Source organism: Dama dama, chromosome 27 (assembly GCF_033118175.1).
Source record: "Dama dama isolate Ldn47 chromosome 27, ASM3311817v1, whole genome shotgun sequence".
Classification (NCBI taxonomy): Eukaryota; Metazoa; Chordata; class Mammalia; order Artiodactyla; family Cervidae; genus Dama; species Dama dama.
In genome coordinates, this window is record NC_083707.1 from 54,773,764 (window position 1) to 54,794,153 (window position 20,390).

At 40.5% G+C, this 20,390-nt stretch overlaps 1 protein-coding gene across 19 annotated transcripts in view; it reads right to left on the reverse strand.

Moving 5' to 3' along the window:
* Positions 1-20,390, reverse strand: part of TCF4 (transcription factor 4) — a 378,467-nt gene that overhangs the window by 248,039 nt on the left and 110,038 nt on the right. For all 19 annotated transcript variants that reach the window (XM_061131188.1, XM_061131173.1, XM_061131175.1 and 16 more), the window contains one exon: positions 1,314-1,375. In XM_061131188.1, the coding sequence (XP_060987171.1) occupies positions 1,314-1,375 (62 nt within the window). The remainder of the gene's footprint in view (positions 1-1,313; positions 1,376-20,390) is intronic.

A 20,390-nucleotide genomic window follows, 5' to 3' on the forward strand; every position in this document is an offset into this window, starting at 1 on the left:
GCTGGTGCAAAGTCTCAGCGAAGTTCCTGGTAAGCCTAGAGCTCTGGCTGTACCGAGACCAGCGCATGAGCCCCAAGGCCGAAGAACAGGTGGAAATGGCCAACACGGCTTGCTGAGATGGCCTCCTTCGGACAGCTTGATTCCCTTCCTTACCTCTTATGCCAAAGTACAGACCGCCCTCCACCCCAAATGCGTCCCCAGCTCCCCGGCCCTGCAGGGCGTTTCATCTATCTACACAGCTGCTGGGGGGAGGGGCAGCTCTTTTGTGTGGTCTATGTCTACTTTTAATCTGGAGTTATATGTATTATTATAAAAAATGATAGGGATTTCAGGAGGCCTAGCGATGAGTCCATTAAAGACAGATTATATATATAAAATCGTTCACATTTGAGTTAGAAGGAACAGGAACGATCCTCTGATTCAACTTCTTCATTTTAGGAAGTAGCAGTATGAGGCCCAAGGAAGTGAGATGACACACCCAAGGTCATACACATACAAAGACACGCATGGCCTAACCACCCCACTCACACCCCATGCCATGGTCTTCCCATGACACCCTAACAACCTAAAACCTTGAAGAGGAGTAGCAAAAATCTGCAGCGATTAAGACATGATTAAGACATTAAGCAACTTCTTTTCCAAATAACTCTGCGCCGTGGTCTGTAAAATACAAGACTGACTTAAGGAACACCGATAAATGAGCAAGTCTGAGGAATAAGACTGAGTCTAAATCAGATCATATCCATTTACTCTGAAGTTTAAGGATTTTGGGTTGTGTGTGTTTTAAAAATAAAAGTTACTTTCAATTAAAAAAAAAAAAAAATTAAATGAACAAACCCACTGGCGACCAAAGGTACTAGTGGTGGTGAGACAATCACATGTTTACAAAGTGAAACCAACACAGATTTATTATGCAAATGATACCGGAAGCTACAACTTCACAGTATGTCTTCAGAAATATTCAGTGGCCTACTCACACCAATATATTACAGGGACACAGGGATTTTTTTTTCAAAGTTGCACCGCCTACAAAAAACAACTCTCTGTTAACACTGGATCAGTAACTGGCAAAGCGAGGCCAAATATTTAATGAAGGGGTTGTCTTCTGGTTAGCCAAAGTAGAAGGGGTGTCAAAATCAATAATAATATCCAATAAGAGCATGAAGAAAATGCCAAACAGAAGCTGATCCTCTTTAAACTCAGTCCGCATATACAGCCATGCAGATGCGTGTTGGGGAGAAAAAACTCACCTTCAGTTTGTCAATTTACATATGAGGATGTCTGCTTGTGGGGAAGAGATTAGATATACTTACCCTGGACGGGCTTGGATGTCCTCCACTCCCCCAGGACCCTGAGCTACTTCTGTCTTCTACATCTAGGGACAAGAGAAAAATTCTTTAGGCTTTCTTGCAATAATTCTTTCTTTTTGTATATGCACTTTTAAATTAACGTTTCAAATTAATCTCCTGTTGCCTTTAATTAAGAATCAGGCACGAGGCTACCATGATGATAGTAGCTTCTGACCCAACTACTTAAATTAACTCATTTAAATTCACAGCAGAAACGAACTGGACCCTCAGGAACCAGAGGTATGAACATAAAAATTACTTCCATCCTTCACAATGTTTCATAGCCTCAACTTTTATCAACCTGAAATTGCACTTAAAATCTTACTAAAATCTTTTGGACAGGTTAAAACTACACTAACACAACCTTAATATACACACATACACAAAAGTTAAATCAGGTAAATATCCATACTATTAATATTATTATTAGCAGCATGCATGCCATAATGCTCCTAGATACTTTCTGTCCTCTTACCCGCTCAGACAAGCCTCTCAAGGCCTACCCACCAGACAAGAGACATGCAACAAAACATGTAAGATGAAAAAGGACATTAACAGTCTATTTCCATCAAGACATTACAAGGATATTAGGAGACTTTTTAAGTTTCTTAGGACCACACCATCTCAGTCTTTTATTTATTTTTTTAAATAGGCACAACACTTGGCCTACAATCCTTAATCTGGACAGTGAGATGTGGACACAAATGTTGTTAAAGCAATGTTTTATTTTGATAAATTATGGCAAAATGACCTATATGAACTCCCAGAAGGCTGGAATTCTCTAGGCCCTGTACCAGCGAAGTTCTAATGCTGACCAAATTCGAGATGCTTCTTCAGTGCTTCAGGTGGCAAATATGCAGGATGGGGAGTCTGACAGCTAAGTTCCCATGTTCACTGTTCAAAACATAAAAGTGCTCGAAAGATCAGTCACTCTAAATTTAGAAATGGCTTTGAGATTTTTGATGAAAGGCCCTTTCTGAGTATAAAAAGTTTCACTGTTCTATTATCTTGATCACGGTGGGTAACAGACGGCCATCACAGGCTTCCTCTGACAGAACTGGAGGAGGAGGTGTGAAACCAGCTCAGGAGATGTACTCCCATTGACTGTTTTCTAACGTTTCAGTGATACTGTTTCTTAACACACTACTGTCCTTCCTTTAATTACTCCTATTTTATTATCAGCAGAAGTAATCATAGTATAATTAACTGACTTATTTGGGGGTCCAGTAGAGGACATGGTGTTTTAGAATATATTAAGAGATGGACTAGAAACAACAACCAGCAACTAGGACCACTAAACTTGAAATCTCTTTTTCTTTTTTAACAAATATTGTTTCATTTACTTTGGTCAGTTCGTCCGAAGAGAATGCAAAGGCAAACAGCTATCCCCTGCGGACAGCTAAAATCAGTGCCTGCAAGGGACTTCCCTGACGGTCCAGTGTTTAAGACTGCACTTCCACTGCAGAAGGCAAGCGCTGGATCCTTGGTCAGGAACTAAGATCCCACATGTTGCGTGGTGCAGCCAAAATAGAAAAGAAAATGAAATTTTAAAGAAAATTTTCAATAAATAAAATCAGTGACTGTGAGTATTAAGAGATGTCATACAAGCTCTGAAGAGGAAGTCTGGAGAAAAGGTATAATACTTTCCCCAAATTTGCTGTTTAACAACCCAACCTCCTGGCCCACCTACTGTTAAGCTGAACTGGGGGATGTATATAGAAAAGAGACTTAGAACTCTTGGGACTGTCACACAAGTAAGTTTTGTAGCCTGCCTGGTTCTCATCATCCTTAACACCAAATCAAATTTATTTTCACACACAAAAAAAGGTATAAATGACAAAATCTATCAACCAGAAGTCTGCACATCTTGATTTCCTTCTCGCCTGAAACAGCCAACCTGGATTAATTTGAGAGATTTTTCCGCTTAAACTTGGCCCCAAAAGTAACGAAGGAACAGAAGTGAATCTCTACGTCTACCCTAAAATTTTGTTTTGTTTGGACCCATTTTATCCATTTTCAAAAAGGATTTCAAACATGAAACGAAGGCAGAGACAAGGAGGAAAGAGAACAGTAGCACTTCCTGGCCGGTAGTTTTGCCCTAGGGGTGATTATGGTCCCCAGAAGGCCTCTGGCCTGTCTGGAGACATTTTCAGTTGTCACAACTTGGCAGGGCATGGAGGCGGGGTACAGCTAGTGGCAACAAGTGGCTAGAGGCCAGGTACGCTGCTGAAGGTTTTATACATGTCAGAATACCTGCACAACACAAAATACCCTGTTCTCAAATGTCACCTGTGCCAAGGTTGAGAAATCCTCTTCTAGAGGACAAATTCTATTAAAGAGCAAAAAGGAAGAATCAAGCTGGAAAAAAAAAGATGTACTAGAATTCAATTTACAATGAATACAACCTCTTACTAAATACACAGTGAAGTTATCTGAACCCAGATTTAAGCCGGAGTGTTTCAAGAGACCTTCCTATACATCTTCTGTCCTCAGAATAAAGGGAAAATGATGGTCAACCAAGCAGGCTGCTAATTAGCAGGCAAATAAAACACATCAAAACTTGAGTATTCCCAACTGGGCAATTTCAAAAGCGAGCAATCCACTAATTAAAAAATGCTGGAAGTCTAGCTTTTTCAAAACAGGTTAAATACTGGCTGGGTTCCTTCATAAATAGATTCCCACCCAATCAAGTCTGACTGCCCTTTCCCCATTCTCTCCCGTTTCCATCCTCCTCATTTCCTGACCTCATGCTGCTGTACCTTCTTTTAGTCCTCCTTCCTTTTATTGCTCTTTTTAACAGGCTTTTCGTTCAGTGGCCTCCTGCAAATTGAGAAGGTAAGGACACCTCTCTTGCCCTCCGAGACTTAACAGAACAATCGTATGACTTCCGATATTTTATATTTGAAAGAATATCTGTACAACGGGTGCTCCTTGATCCAGCGCAAGAAGACTCAAAGCTACAGCACCCAATGAATGTAAACATGTTCTTTTTAAGATATTCGTTTCCATCTTCCCTCTCACTGAGCTTCATGAGACCTGCCAGTAAGTCAGCAAGCATTTCCTCAACAAGGATCTGAGTCCATCTCAAAGTGCATCTGAGGACTGCCTACGTCTGGATCACCTGGTATGCTCATTTCAAAATTAGCATCCTAGGGTCCACTGCAGACCTACTGATCCTGGATTTCTGAAGGTGGGGCCAAGAAAACTGTGTCTTTAACAAGGTCTTCAGGTAATTTTCATGTACACAGTAGCTTTGAGAACCACCAGCCTCCTCCACTGGAAACACAAGACAGATGCATGCCCTACCCCGCCACCCACCACCTAACTCACATCCTGTCCTGAAGTCCTTGGCCAGGTGGCCGGTTTCTGCAGCATTCAGTCCACATTCCCGTCGCATCTACATCCCAGTAGTTCTTGCCCAGACTCACTTTTACGTAAGCCTTGTATGTGGCTTACACGTGGCCATCCCCTGCTCCCAGCTGGTGTACCTGGGCACCGCACACACTTTCTACCTCCAGGTATTCGTACCTGCTATTCCTTCTGCCTGAGCTGTTTCTTATCTCTCAAAAAATAATACTAGCTAATATTCTGTGAGCTTAAATATGCCAGGCACTGTACCAAGCACTTCAATACACTAACAGTATCGCCATTTTATCTAGGAGGAAACTGAGGCTTAAACGGGACAGAAAACCCTCTCAACATGACAGCAGATGGCAGAGCTGGCAGCCACAGGGCCTGACCATGTTCAAGTTCTCCACCACGGTCAAGGTCTCCCCAATAAGCAGCTCACGTCTCTCTACAACCAGCTTGAACATAACTGCCAGTCCCTTCTTCCCGTGGATGTATTTACTTTTGGAGTTTATATCCACTCTTGTGTCCACAAAAGATTATAGAATGACTACAACACAAATATATAAACCCAGGTCTCCTGCACTGCAGACAGATTCTTTACCATCTGAGCCACCAGGGAAGCCCCAGTCTTGTGTCCACAGAAGATCATTGAATGTATACAACACAAATACATAAACTGAAATATTTGAAGAAATCAGAGACTGGAAAATAAAAACAGGAGAACAATCAAGCCATATGTACGATGAGCTTATCAAAAATGTACACTGTGGGAGTTCCCTGGTGGTCCAGTGGCCAAGACTTCGTGCTCCCAATTCGGAGGACCCAGGTTCGATCCCTGGTCGGAGAACTAGATCCCACACATCATGTCTCACAACTAAGAGTTCGGATGTCATAACTGAAGATCATATATACCACAACTATTGGACCCAGTGCAGCCAAATAAATAAATATTAAAAAAAAAAAACTTTAAACGTACACTGTGATGGATGGGATATTTGTGAGAGAGGGGTCAAAATTCCAGTGCGCAGAGAGTAAAACAAGATTCATAGCCTTGGATAAAAATATCCAAACTGCTCAGAAAAGTCATTAAGGGAACATAGTTACAAATGAAAAACTGCCCAAGACAGAAGCTGCATGGATACTGAGTTCTCATGTCTCCCTTGTTGCTGTCACCCTCTATCCAAGACAGGAACACATAAGAGAAAGACAACCACCTGGACGGAAGGAGGCAAAGGAAAAAGGAAAGTGGATGACAGAAATTACTCTTCCGAAGACTGAAGTGGGCTCAATTGTTTCTAATTTATTTTACCCTAGACAAGGACAGACTGAGTAACGTCCATGGTTTTGACAGTTGCTTTAGGCGGCAATCTGACCATCTACAAATTTTCATTTCACTTGAGTAGTTCTGCATAAGCCCCCTCTAAAATGCCTGACATTTCAACACTAAAACACAAAAGCAAAGCGTGGGTAGAATGAAGATCAAACACTCCATTTAGAGAAAAGATATACAGAGATGAATTTTAATGTCTACGATTTCCCATCCATACTCATTGATTATTCAAATTTCCACTCTATGTGGACAGTGAGATCAAAACTATCGGTAGACTGGACAAATGTCAGAAAGCGCAGAGCTGGAAAAAAGACCTAGATTTCAGCCACAAGACTGCATTAACCAGCTCTACGGTCTGAGCCAGTCACTAGACTCTTTGAACTCATTTTGGTCAACTGTAAAATAAGTGGTTTTGATTTCCATTCTTAGAAATAGGGCAGCCTAGTATATTGGGACAACTCTGCCACAAAATAACAAGTGTAGTAAGTCAGACAGAGAAAGACAGATATCATGTGATGTGGCTTGTACTTGTGGAATCTAGAAAGTTGATATAAATCAACTTATATACCAAACAGGAATAGACTCAAGAGACACAGAAAACAAACTTATAGTTTCCAAAGGGGAAGGCGGGAGAGGAATAAATTAGGAGTTTGGGATTAATATACACACTACTATATATATAAAATGGGCTTCCTAGGTGGCTCAGTGGTAAAGAATCCACCTGAAATGCATGGGCTAGATCACTGGTGGGGGAAGATGCCCTGGAGAAGAAAATGGCAACCCATTCCAGTTGACTGGGAAATTCCATGAACAGAGTCGCCTGGCAGGCTACAATCCATGGAGTCAGAAAAAGAGTCAGACATGACTTGGCAACTAAACAACAACAAAAAATATAAAACAGATAACCAACAAGGACCTAGCACAGGGAAGTATACACAATATCTTGTAATACCTATAATGGAAAAGAATCTAAGAAGGAATATATATATGGACACACACAAATGTATAACTGAATTACTTTGCTGTTCTCTGAAACTAACATAACACTGAATCAACTATATCTGAACAAAAACTTATAAATCAATAAATACTCACGGCTTTTTAAAAAAAATCACTAAAAAATGCTGGATTAAAAAACTTCAATCTTCTTCTCAACCCAAATGAACTGACAAGATAGTAAGGAAATATCCAGCCAAAATCAAAGTGAAGGCTGGAACCCACAGAGGAAGAAGACATTATTCTGCCCTGAGGACAACTGCCAACCTAGACACTGTAACGGCCTCTTGGGTCAAGGAGAACAAAAGTGAAAACTAAGCATCCACCCAAAGCAGGTATCTAATAGGAGAAAAAGGAATAATAAGGTTTCCAACCTCAAGGAGTTATTATTAAAGTAAACAATTGATACTTATTAGACACAGAGAGTGTGTGTGTGTGCGTGCTAAGTCAAGTTAGTCGTGTCCGACTCTCTGTGACCCCATGGACTGTAGCTCATCAGGCCCCTCTATCCATGGGACTCTCCAGGCAGGGATGCTGGACTTGGCTGCCATGCACTCCTCCAGGGGCTCTTTCCAACCAGGGGTAGAACCCACGGCTCTTACATCTCCTGCACTGGCAGGCAGGTTCTTTACCACTATCGAAGACAACCAAAACACATAAACAGGCAAACTGTGCTTTGTTCAAGGAAATCTGAGTTTCACACTTTTATGACTGTTCATTCTGCTTAGTGGGTCTGAGATTTTCAAATATTCTCCTGGATTTTCAAAACAGCCAATATGTTTGAAGTCATCAAGTCCCACCTTCTCCATGAACCCCCCTACAACACCAACACGGTAAGAATTCAGTGAGCCTTAGATTTGAGCGACTTCATTTGCCTTTCAAATACTCTCTTTCCATCTCATCATTTCAACATAATTCTGTATGCTGTATAAATGAGATGCTGCCAAAAGTTACCTATGCTTACCAGAATTCCAAGGTAAGAACACAGACTGAATATTATATAAGTTTAACCTTGATTTGAAATAAACAAGTGTGAGGGTTACCTAACTCTGTTGATTTGAGGGTAGCTTTGTGTATCCATCCTTTACTCACTGAGAAGCCAGATCATGCCAAACAACCAGGGTCCTACAGTTTCATGAAGTCAGAACAACCAACGTGGTATTCTCTGTTGCCCTAAAACTCTACAAATTCCCACTCTTGTAGACACATACGGATTTCCTGATAATAGCTTCTACACACTCAGAAAGCTTCGGGAGGTTGAGATCAAGTTCTTCCTGGAAAGACAGTCATTCTGAGGCACGTGGAAGTCTACACGGTCTTAAGCCCTTCTCTCTGCAATAACAGACACTACTAAATCTCCTCCACACACACCCTCACGGAGACTCACAGACTGCATACATCTGTGGCTCCTACTAATTTCCTCGTCCAGGAAGAACCCTTGGCTGAGCCCTCCTCACAAACTGAGATGGCATATGCTCTCCGTCAGCGCCAGATGAACGCAGAGTTCACAATATTTCATCAGCAAAGAGCGTGTTGAGGATGTGCACATTTTCATTAGCACCCAGTATAGTAAGGAGCCTGAGTAGAGTGAGCTGAAGTCCAACTGGAGTCCAAGGACGGAGGTAGGAAGAGTTGAGGAGCTTCAGATATTGACAAGGACCACACCACCAAGACCACTTCTTTCTGCTTCTATAAGAAACAAGATAGGCTCCATGAGGAGTAATCTAAGCAGTGGCGAGAAACTTCTAGCACTTTCCCAAGTGTGACTAAGCAAAAGATGAGGATTGTGGTGATGGGTCCCACACAAGTTTTAAGACACTTCAAATACAAAGAACAGGGACCTGGGATTCTGTTTTCAGAGCTCTGTCCACCTGGCGTCTCAGTGCTTGTGGATTTCCCTATCAAACAAATCCGAGGATTCAAAGGTCAAGTATAAGATGATATAATATCATAGGTCATATACATAAATATATAAATAGTATAAGGAAAGGTAAAATATGGATACACTGGGGGAGAAAGTATAGTAGAAATATTTGTTCAGAAGGGAATTTTTGCAAAATTTAGCTTTTATTAACCACCAAGTTAAAACTCCCATTAATACAGTTTTTGAAACACTGAAACAATCTTCCCTTACGTTCAAGATAAACTAGTTTTCAAAAATGAACACTAAATAATCTCAGATGATTAAAATATGGAGTTAATTACACTTTACAATGCTGTTAAACAGGAAAAGCATTTTCATACAACATGATATTCAGATAATATGGAAGTAACAAAACATGTAACAATTATGTTACAAATGTCAGTGGGGCTTCATATTCTGAAACTCAGAAATCTTGAAAATTCAAGGTGAGTAGACAGTTATATTGTGAAACTGAGACAAAAGTAAGCGAACTCTTCATATCAATCCATATAATTTGGAAGTATCATGATACTCTAACTTGAATAATAGTCTAATTGGAATAACCTAACATGAAGTACAGAACTTCCATTTCAAATGTTTAAAACCAATCAGTCAGGGTCTTCCTATTAAAGAGAAGTTCATCCTTTCCAGAGCTCATCTCTCCAAGTTAGATCCCAGAAAGAAGAGAAGCCACGAATAACTGAGGCAAGACTATAATAACGTGAGTAGTAGTGGCAGACACCTCCTTTGACTCTTTGAAAGGTAACTGGCCTAAAAGTTCCTTAATAAAAATCAATTTTACTAAGATAGTGCTCTTGGAAGCTAGATATATTTCAAATCAAGTAAGAATACAATCAGAAGTAACATGCCATATCTGAAGACACTGAAAATAAAATCAGCATACCATTTAAATCCAACATTTAATAGATAAGCTTCAAAGTACCTCAATTAAAAGTGAATATTAATAACTTGGGGAAGTTTTTAAACTAGATGCTTAGTACCTTTTCAAGATGTATTTACAAATGAACATGTCACAAAGTGTGAGAAATAAAGGTAAATGCTTCAGGAAACAAACATGAAACAACAGAGAAACACATTTTAAAATACTCTTCATTTTTGGACTTCCCTGGTGGTCCAGTGGTTGAGAAGCCGCCTGCCAGTGCAAGGGACGCAGGTTCAAACCCTAGTCTGGGAAGATTCCACACGTGAGGCAAGTAAGCCCATGTACCACACCTACTGCCAGATGTGCTTCCACAGCAAGAGACACAATGAGGAAGCTGGTGCATCTCACTGGACAGTAGCCCCCACTCACCACAACTAGAGAAAAGCCCATGCACAGAAACAGAGACCCAGCGCAGACAAAAATTAAAGAAATAAACAAATATATACACATATGCTATAAAATAGAATATATATAACTCTGATAACAAGTACATGTAATTATACTGGAGTTTTCCAAATCAGACATGTAACATTTATGGTGCAAAATCCATAATACTGTAATGACTTAAGACGTACAAATTGATATTTCAAATGCCTATTTGATCAATAATTTATTAAATTTATTCCAATAAAGGAGAAAAAAGAGCCAAGATGAAACACGGGACAGTTTTCTCTTTTCCTCTTCTGCCCTCTACCTCTCCTCTCCCTGGGGTGTCATTTGTGAGGCTCTGAGAAAGGGCTGCTGGCTTAATTGAAATATTTGTAGGCTGTAATTGCTCTGCAAAACCACAATGGTCCACTTCTCCCAAATGGCATCCGTTGTTCCTCTTCGTTTTTTCTTCTGTTTCCTTTTATACTTTAACAAAATCTGCCCCTCCTGTTTCTTCCAGTCTTCTCTCATCTTGCCCTTTATTCTGAATGCATAACTAATACCGGGGAAGCCAAACAGCTTTAAATATTAAAAAATCTTCCCTAGAATCCAGTCCTCTAGCCCACTCCCTTTTGCTTACAATAATCACTCCCATAAACGGACTCTTCAGTTTATCTTTTCAACATCCCAACCTTCCACCTGTGTTTAACACAGCAGCCTCTGACCTGGCAATGACAAGCAATCAATCTTACATGTTATCTGCAGGGGTCATGTCTCAGTTTTAGGCCAATTTTCTTTGTATTTAGGCTCAAATGTGCAAACCACACTATATTACTCTGCAAAACATCAATGAGAAGGCTTAATTAAGTAACACTGACAGATAAATCCATTTCTTTCGCAGTAATCAAATCAAAGCAGGTTGACATAACACAGGAACTTAATACAGTTATTCCCTTGTAATTGGAAAAAGGCCCTTTACTTCTCATTAAAGCAATCTTCTGGGTATTGGCATAATAAGAAGGCTCAGAGCTTTAATACTGCCCTATAAAAGTCTCAAGATACAGACCCCTTAAGCAAACAAGCCAGATTATCTAATTCCTTGATCACAGAAGAACATGTAGTTCCCACTGTTTTAAACTACTAATTCTTTATCTCTGTTGCAATTAAAAAGAGGTAAATCAGTATCAAACACATACAATGGAAATCTGCAAAAATGCATAAGCTGTTTACAGTTTTAGAAGTCTGTCTCCATGTGTATTTCAAGGGAAGCAACCCATTAAAAATGAATTTGAAATACTGTACAAATGTAAAGTTGTAATAGCTTGGACCAGGGGGAAAATCTTTTTATTTTACTTAATGGGCTCAACAGGATGTATTTTACCTAAATTTGCAGTCTGATATTCAACCATACAGTACAACTTTGGTAAGCAGAATTGTGAGAGAATGGAATCTGAATAAGAACATTTAATTTTTGTGGTAATTGAAGAACAGTAAGTCATCTGGTCAACCAGAGGCTTCTCCGACCCAGGCTAAAGCCCAGAAAGAATGCAACAATATTACACTACGTTCATCTCCCCAAACTAAACAAAATCAATTTTCACCCTTTCACTACAATTTTGAGGGAGTTTCTGTTACTTATCCCTTTGTGCCTCATCAATCTCAAAATGAGTCCAGTAACTCTTCCTGAAAGGATAAAATATAATCTAGGGTTGTGATTCCCAAATGCAGCTGACCATTAAAATACCCTGGGAACCTTAAAATTAAAAAAAGCCCACAGATATCCTAGCTCCACTAGAAACTAATCAAGAAAGGGTTGAAATTGAGGAAACTATATGGTTTCAAATTGTCCTGTTTTTCTGCTTTTATGTTTTTAAAAGTTTTTAATTATAATGCAGGTAAAGCTACATAATTTGTTGTTTCCGAACCATCTGTAAGCAGGCATCATCGATCACATTTCTTGATCCCTCAATATTTCTGGGTGCATTTCCTAAGAACAAAAATAGCAGAGTTATCAAAATGAGGAAATCTACCATTGATATAATACTTTCATCTAGTCCATAGTCCATATTCCAATCTGGCATTTCCCCCTTTGGTAGAGGACTCAGTCCAGGATCACACAATGCTTTTAATAGGTCTCTTTCATCTATTTTAATTGGAAACAGTTCCTCAGTCCAATCTTTTTGTGATATTAGTGTTTTTGAAGAATACAAACCAGCTCTTTTATAGAATGCTTCCCAACTGGGGTTTATCTGATGCTTCCTTATGAGTATATTCAGGTGGCTATACTACTACAAAAGTGGCCTCGAGTCTTTCTAGAATATCACCTGCAGAGCCTCAGGATGGCCTGGGGGTCCTTTCCTCATTTGTTATGCTGTTTCAATCACCTGTTCAAGGTACTGTGGGAATTCCCCACTGTATAATTACACCTCTTCCAAGTGTAACTAATCAGCCATCTATGGGGAGATTCTTTAAAAGCATTAGAACTAACTTTTAATCATGTGCTTATGGGAAAAAAATTAAAATACAATAGTGTATGAGTAAAAAGGGAAAATCTCCTCCATATACACTCTTCCCACCCTGATATCAAGATAACCCAGAACAGTTTCCTAGGCAGTCTTACAGAGCCTTACAGAGCTTCTGGTCTGTAATCAGCTGATTTTTAAAACCACAGAAATGAAGGATAATACAAGCAAAACTTGACTGAAGTTTCTTTTCTATTTCAATGGCTAAGAAATAGTCCTCAATTGTTGACATGTACCCTAGTGACATTTCATGGGATACTTTTGCTGTAGCTTTGTGACCTAGGTAGAGGTACACAGGGCAGGAACTAGACTAAATGAAGACATATTATACTATTAACTTTGAAGAAATTCAGCCAAGATGAAGACAAGGTTGAGCAACCCACTTGTGAATCAAGGCAATGCAGAAAGCCAAGGTAAATAATCCATCCTGAAGTTGACATTGCCCTGAACAGTTTTTGGTGAGTCTTTTCACCACATTCTATGAACCACAGTATAAAAAGGAGGCCTGTCACAGCAGCAGCACTGCCCAATTAAAATCAAATGGATAGACAAGGATTTATGACAGACAGAGAGGGGAAAAAAAAAAAAAAACCTAGTGAGGCTTTTCTAGGCCAGCAAAAAAAAAAAGAAAAGAAACTAGGAAACACCTAAAATTTTTTTAAAGTGAGAAGGAAACTGACACTTTACAAAGAATATAATCTCACATTTTGGGACTGCGGACACAAATGAACTAGGGACAGCCACAAAGTGAGGTGTAAAGCTTGAACTCGGCCATTGGATAGAACACAAGCATGCTAAACAATATTGAATGAGTTAAATGATTCTAATCACCAGAAGGTGGAAATGGTCCCTTTTAACCCTGGGAGGAAGCCCATGTCATTTTATAAACTGAACAGTGCTGGTGGATTTTAACTCTGACTTACAAATGCGTAGACAATTTTCCTCACAATCCCATTTCAGCCAAATGCCTGGCAGACACTGGTAAAGGTCTTTCGTAGTTGGGCTTACAAATGTGTGTGTATATCTGTGTGTGTGTGTGTACAAAAATCACAAGACACACACAAATACAATACACGCTCTTGAATAGACCAACAGTTTCTCAATACTAATGACAGTGTTTAAAACAGTTCCCAGATGTTGCAACTCGTTCCCCTGACATCTCCTTGGTTTTGATCAGTGACTTGTTTTTTGATCAGATTTGAGTCCGTTCACTTAACGGGTTTTAAATTTTCTCTCACAATAACGTAACCACACTTTGGTATCATGCTTTCTGCTTTCCAAAACTGTTTTTATATTCACCTCGCTTAAAATGATTTATCTGGAATCACTGAAAGTATGAAGTTAGGATCAAAAGAAGTTGCCTCCTTAAGTCTGAGCAGACTAACATCATTTTTCAAAAGCATGAAAACAAAAATCAAAAGAAATCGGCAGTTATCCTGGATAAAAGAGACTATTCCCCATAAGACTTATTTTTATCCTTGCATGCTATTACTATTACATCTTTATCAGGTAACAGAATGCTTGCTAAAGTTCATTAAAATACTTGCTAAAATAGAAGAGTTAAGACAGCATTACCATGATTGAACTTTCGTATTCAGCAACATATGTTTTTAAGTCATGTCAGCAACGGCAACAAAATTGCCCATCTCCCTTCTGAGATGCCCTGTAACCCATACGACACCATTTCACCAGCAAGACACAGCTAGCTGGCATTGGTCTGAGAAGGATTCAGGGCTGAGATGGCAGGTCTATTACGGTAAAGACGGCTCTACCTTTCCCCAAACCGTACTGTTTCTCTTACTTTAACTTTAAAGGCTTTTAAAACACTCTCATAACTGAAAAAAATCAAAAATACATCTGCATTAAGTTCCTAGTACATTTTTTCAGGGTAAAAAATGAAAATGCATTAGAAAGTAACAATTGGTATTTTCTTAAGCTTAATCACATCAAACTCATGGGAAGAGCCTCCCTCCCCTTTTTCTTTTCTTTTAGTAGGTCTCAACTTGGATTCAGGCTACCTTTGCCTATCTGATAACCAATGGAGTACTGGTCAGAAAAAGATGAGCTGGTATGATGTACTGGTCTTACAAATTCACTAAGTGGAAGGGTAAAACGCTGTAACTCTTCCTCAGGAATGGAAGAAATGCCGTTAGTTTGAAAGGAGGTAGAAGCAAAGACCTGAAGGATGACAATAACCAGGCATCTCAAGGGAAAACAAGAAGCAGGGAAGGGGTGCAGGGGAAGTCAGAGCTGTCATAGAGAATAATGATTTATCTAATGAGATTAGCAGAAAGTTTGATTAGCAAAGATGCCTTCTCAACAGCGCAAAGACTGCAATGTTACTTTAAGATTTCCTTGTAAGAAAAAACCATGCCTGCCAAATGTGGTCTGTAACAGCCCAGGCTAGCTATGAGCGATACAGTGGGAAAGTAGCCACTAAGCCAGACTTTATTTGATTTGTACTGATGATTTTTATTAGAATACATGGATCATTGCTTCAACCTTTCCATGTAAAACCAAATCAAATTCAAAAACTCACACATCAGTCACCTAACCTTATGTCATTCCTTCTGCTTTACTCAAGTTGAGCCACATTTCAGCTGATCTGTCCTTGATAAATCGTTCAGCTACTCCAAATTGTTGGGCCAAATTCTGAGAGACAAGTGGTACACAAAAGAAACCACTAAATCTGCAGTTACACATCAGACAGGGGAAAAGAATACCGCAAGCCTCCCAAGTCACGGATGAAATCAAAAGAAGTATATAGCCAACGCAAAACGGGACAAGATGAACTTCTCTTTATTGTCTCAAATGTATTGTAATTTACCTTTAAAAGCCTCACCCAACCCCTCAACTCGTTCTCCTCTTTAATTCAGGCTATCCGGCAGGACACTGGCAAACAAGTGCTCTGAAATTAGAGGCAAGTCCACAATTATGTGGCATAAGGAGATCTGGTCAGTTTTACAAATCAAACATAATAACCAGTTCTACACATTAAAAACATTATAACCTTTAAGGAAAAAAATTTAAATGCTAAATTCCTACATTTGTGGAAAGCCTCTATAAAATGTAGAAAAAGCACCTTCATTAAAAGGAACACCATTTCATTACACAAAACACGGCCACAGATGTCCAAAGAACAAGTGCCTGGAGCCGACGGCCCCCTTTTCTTTTTCCATTAGCTTTTTCCCCCCTCAGCCTCAGTGAAACTTTGAGTCTTGATCTAACCTACCAGCAGTAATGATTGCTTGGCTATCAGTTCTAGTTCACAAATCAGTCCTACCTTCATGATTTCCTTGAGTGTTCCAAACAACTCCTGAAATAAGCACTGTTTTCTCTTCTGGGAAGGTGAACAACTCTCTGGGCTAAAGGCTATCAACATGTCTCATGTCTTCTAGAGAACTCGGGTGCCCTGGAATGACACTAGCAGTCACCAAACTTCCAGGTCTCTGGTGTAACCCTCGGGGGCAAAAACGAGTTTCACTGGCCGCCCTCCATTCCGTCTTCCCACTGACGACACAGGAAGTCCGTATCTCCCATCCTCCTTTGCGGTCACGTGGGGTCATGTGACTGAGATTTGGCCAATAGAACGTGAACCCAACTAACTACCGCCTTTTCCAGGCCTGGCCGCTACAACCTTCCGTGTAATTCTTCAGGCACTTTCTCTTTCTTCTTTGTTCAGCCCTAGACAAAGGATCTAGTGTATCTCCTGGAGGCCCTAAGGGCTGGCAGGGCTAAAGCCTGAAAGAACCCAGACCTGAAGGATACAGGGAGCAGAGCCGGACACCGGAGGGCTGTAACTCCTGGCGGTGTTGGGCTACTAAAGTTGGGGGGTGTTTGTTCCAGCAATTAGCATCCCCTGACTAATGCATCCTCCAAAACAGACTTCCATGAATTCTGGCGCCACGATTCTCTTCCAAGCAAAGCAAACATACGCAGTTAGAGCTGGCAGTAGACAGAGCTGTGAAGAAGGGGAAAATGGTCTTTGAACTCTCCTTCTCTCCCTTTCAGACTTGTTTTCCCCTCTTAGTATTTCCTCCCTCTGAGCACCAAATGTTCTCAGGCTGCTCAGTCTCGTCTGTCTTAAGAAAATAAACCCAACAACATTCAGTCGCTATTCTTCCTTTCAGTCATCATCTCACAGCCATGAGTGGTGAGCTGCTTGCTGCCTGTGTAATTTTGGAGAAATTCCGTAACATCCCGGATTCTGTATATACTCATCTGTAAATTGGGAATGGCTCTATCCACCCTCCAGTACTGCTGTGATGATTAGAGGTAATTTAGGAAAAATGTCACTCAGGAACCTGGAACACAGCGGAAACTCACACAAAAAAAGGTAACTCCTGTTTTGATTATGACTAAGATTATCACAGAATGACATGTGACAGCAAAAGAGGTACCAAATACAAAATAGAGCTCTTTGATAAACAACAAGGTCCTACATGATGGCACAGGCAACTATATTCAATATCCTATGATATACCATAATGGAAAAGAATATGAAAAAGAATGTGCTGTGTGTGTGTGTGTGTATATATATAACTGAATCATTTGGCTGTACAGAAGAAATTAACACAACATTGTAAATCAGTTATTCTTCAATAAAAAAATTTTAAGTTATCCTATACCTAAAAAGAAAAACAGGGCTCTTTATATCTGAAATATATAACTGAGACCAGGAGAAAAATCATGCATAAATAAAAGGCAGCATCTAATTATTAAAGAAGAATGAAGATGGAATGTTAGGAAAAGGAGAGTTATAAATGCTAGAATCATCACTTGGAGATACTGACAATTTAGGGTACAGAAAAGAGAAATCACTGGTACCCTGGCGAACTGTATTTGCATCACATTCGTGCTTAACTTCCCAACTCTGTGTTCAATGCCATCATCCTGGTGGCTCGAAACAGGCACTGGTAAAACCATTTACACCACGGAAATTGGCAACCGTTACATTTCAGGGCTCTTTCTTTCTTTGAAGAGCAGATTATTAAACATCACCCCATTAATGAAAATAATCATTCACTGTGAGCTATTTTTACTCAACCTGCCTCGTTTAATTCTCACCGTCACTACTGAGGTAGGCTCATTTTCCAGGTGAAAACCCAGGCCTCACCATGTTTAGTGACTGACAAAAAATCCTGTTGCCTGAGATCTTTGCATTAGAAACCAGTCTACTTCTAAGAGCTAAGAGCACCTGGGTTTCTTTTTCTCAGCATATCAAACGTACATTCCCCTGAAAACAGAAAGCTATTCCTTACAAGTGTCTGGGTTCCGATAGTCCCCCTCCCGCCATTCTCATTCTATCACTGCTCCTCCGCTCACCTGACTTTCCTTCATATACGCCAGCTTTCTTAGCACACTTTCCTCTACACACCTGCTGCAACATTTTGTGCAGGTGTCCTTTCAAGGACCACCCACCACACTGTCTCAAGGAATCTACTTGTGCCGAAGGGCTGGAGTCAGGAATGCTCTTTAAATCAGTGGCTTCTCATGTCCTGAGCAAGGTGATCTGTTCTATCTTGGGCCAAGCTGTGGACCATCCAGAAGTCTTGGATCCGGGAGGAGCTGCAATTCACCTCTCAGATTCAGATGAGGTCTCTGGTAACAGCTTCAGTGAGGACAGTCATCAACAGCAGGGGGCTCAATATGTGCCTGGGGGGATGGTGAGAAAAGCCAGGGAACATCCCCAGGTTTCAGGTGCACACAGAGGCCCCGGAAGATACCTTGGTAACACATCATCACTTCTCTTCTGACTGAAGCATGGCCATCTTACAAAATCCAGAGCCTCCCGAGGACAGAAGAACAAGTGGGTGAAGGCCCAAGAGCACAAGGGCGCACCTCCCACTCAGGAAATGGTGAAAGCAAAAGGAAACGCGGAGAATCGAGGTACGAAGGTGGCAGGAGTCACCAATGAAGAGATGCTGCCTCTGGGTGGGGCAGAGGCAGACACAGCCACGAACAAAGCGCTGAGAAGTTCACTGCATGTTCTAAAGGCTTCAGGGAGGCACCAGAGTATAAAGCAACAGGTTTATATTGGCATTTTGGAAATAGTAGCAGTGGGGATGGTGGGTTACTAAGGTGAGAGCTTAGCGCTAAAGAGACTAATTAGAAGGCAAGAAACTAGCATTTTACAACTTACTTAAATCTGTATTTGTATATATCAATTTTTTGTATACATAAGAAGGAAACCATAAAACTATCATTAAGGTGTTTTAAAATGTCTTCACATTCCAAAAAAAAAAAAAAAAGGCAAGAAACCACAGTTATAATAAAAGTAATAGATAAAGCAGGATGATACTGGGGAAAGAGAATAGTCAAGGCTTAATGACTAACCTGAGAAAAGTAAGGCAAAATATTATAGTCAGGGATTATTCTCAAGTTCTGTTTTATGGATATTGGGCAGGTTGGAGGTAGGATTTTAAAAAAAAAGTTTACTTTAGACATTTTGTGTTCCAAATGTCCACTGGTCACCCAAGTATAAAATAAAGTAAATGACTGTGAGTCTTGAGTTCAGAATAGAGGCACAGAGATTAAAATCATTTAAACACAATCTTTTAATTGTGAGTCCCCTTATGGAAAGAATTCACTGACCCAGATAAGTGGAAAGTCTGGAGACAAGGCAGGTTTTAGGTTTTACATATCCAGTGGATCCACCATATTAACAAGGATAAAGATTCCTTTCATCCCTCCACTCTGCCATCTCCCTATCACCTTCATCTTAAAGCTGGAATCCGTCATGATCATAGACTCTCTGGATTTACTTGCTTCCTTATCTTCTACTTTCTCACAGAGAGTTCAGTTTACAAAAGAGCAAAATTCCTCCTGAACTTTGCCTGATTGGAATCATTGTCAAACCAATCCCTAAAGCTAGGGAATAGCATGCATGGATTTGCATAGACCTCACAGACCCAAATTAAAAACCATGTGGAAGAGTATAGGGTTACCCTGATTGGTTTATTCCAATCCCCCTGGAGACACAGTAATCCCACACCAATTACACGGATCCCACACTCTAGAGAAGGAGTGACTTATGTGCTGGTGAGACAAGCACGACTGGAGAAGACCTCAAGTGCCATGAGTGTGTGGAATGCATGTGCATGCTTAGTCGCTAAGTCATGTCCAACTCTTTGTGAAACCCATGGACTGTAGCCCGCCAGGCTCCTCTGTCCATGGAATTTTCCAGGCAAGAATACTAGTGGGTGGCTGTTTCCTTCTCCAGGGGATCTTCCTGACCCAGGGATTGAATGCGTGTTTCCTGCATCTCCTGCAAGGCCAGGTGGATTCTTTACCACTGAGTCAGTCACCTGGGAAGCCATGAGTGCATTAGTATATAACATATATAGCACGCAGTATTTAGGCAAATTCATCATGCCACTCCCTCCTTTAAACACCTTTAAAGTCTTCCTACTGGTGTCAGGAAAAGAGCGACGTTCTTAATTATTAACATCAAGGTCATCTTGGTAATAAAGCACCCACACGCCCTCCTTTTCTTTCCTCTAGTTCCCTTTATCCCTGGCAATGCTCGCACACCACTGGCTCTCCTGCTGCAGACCAGGAATGTGGGTTTCCGCTAACAGAACACTGCCCCACCCCTCCCCTCCACCACACTCCCCTCCCCCAATCC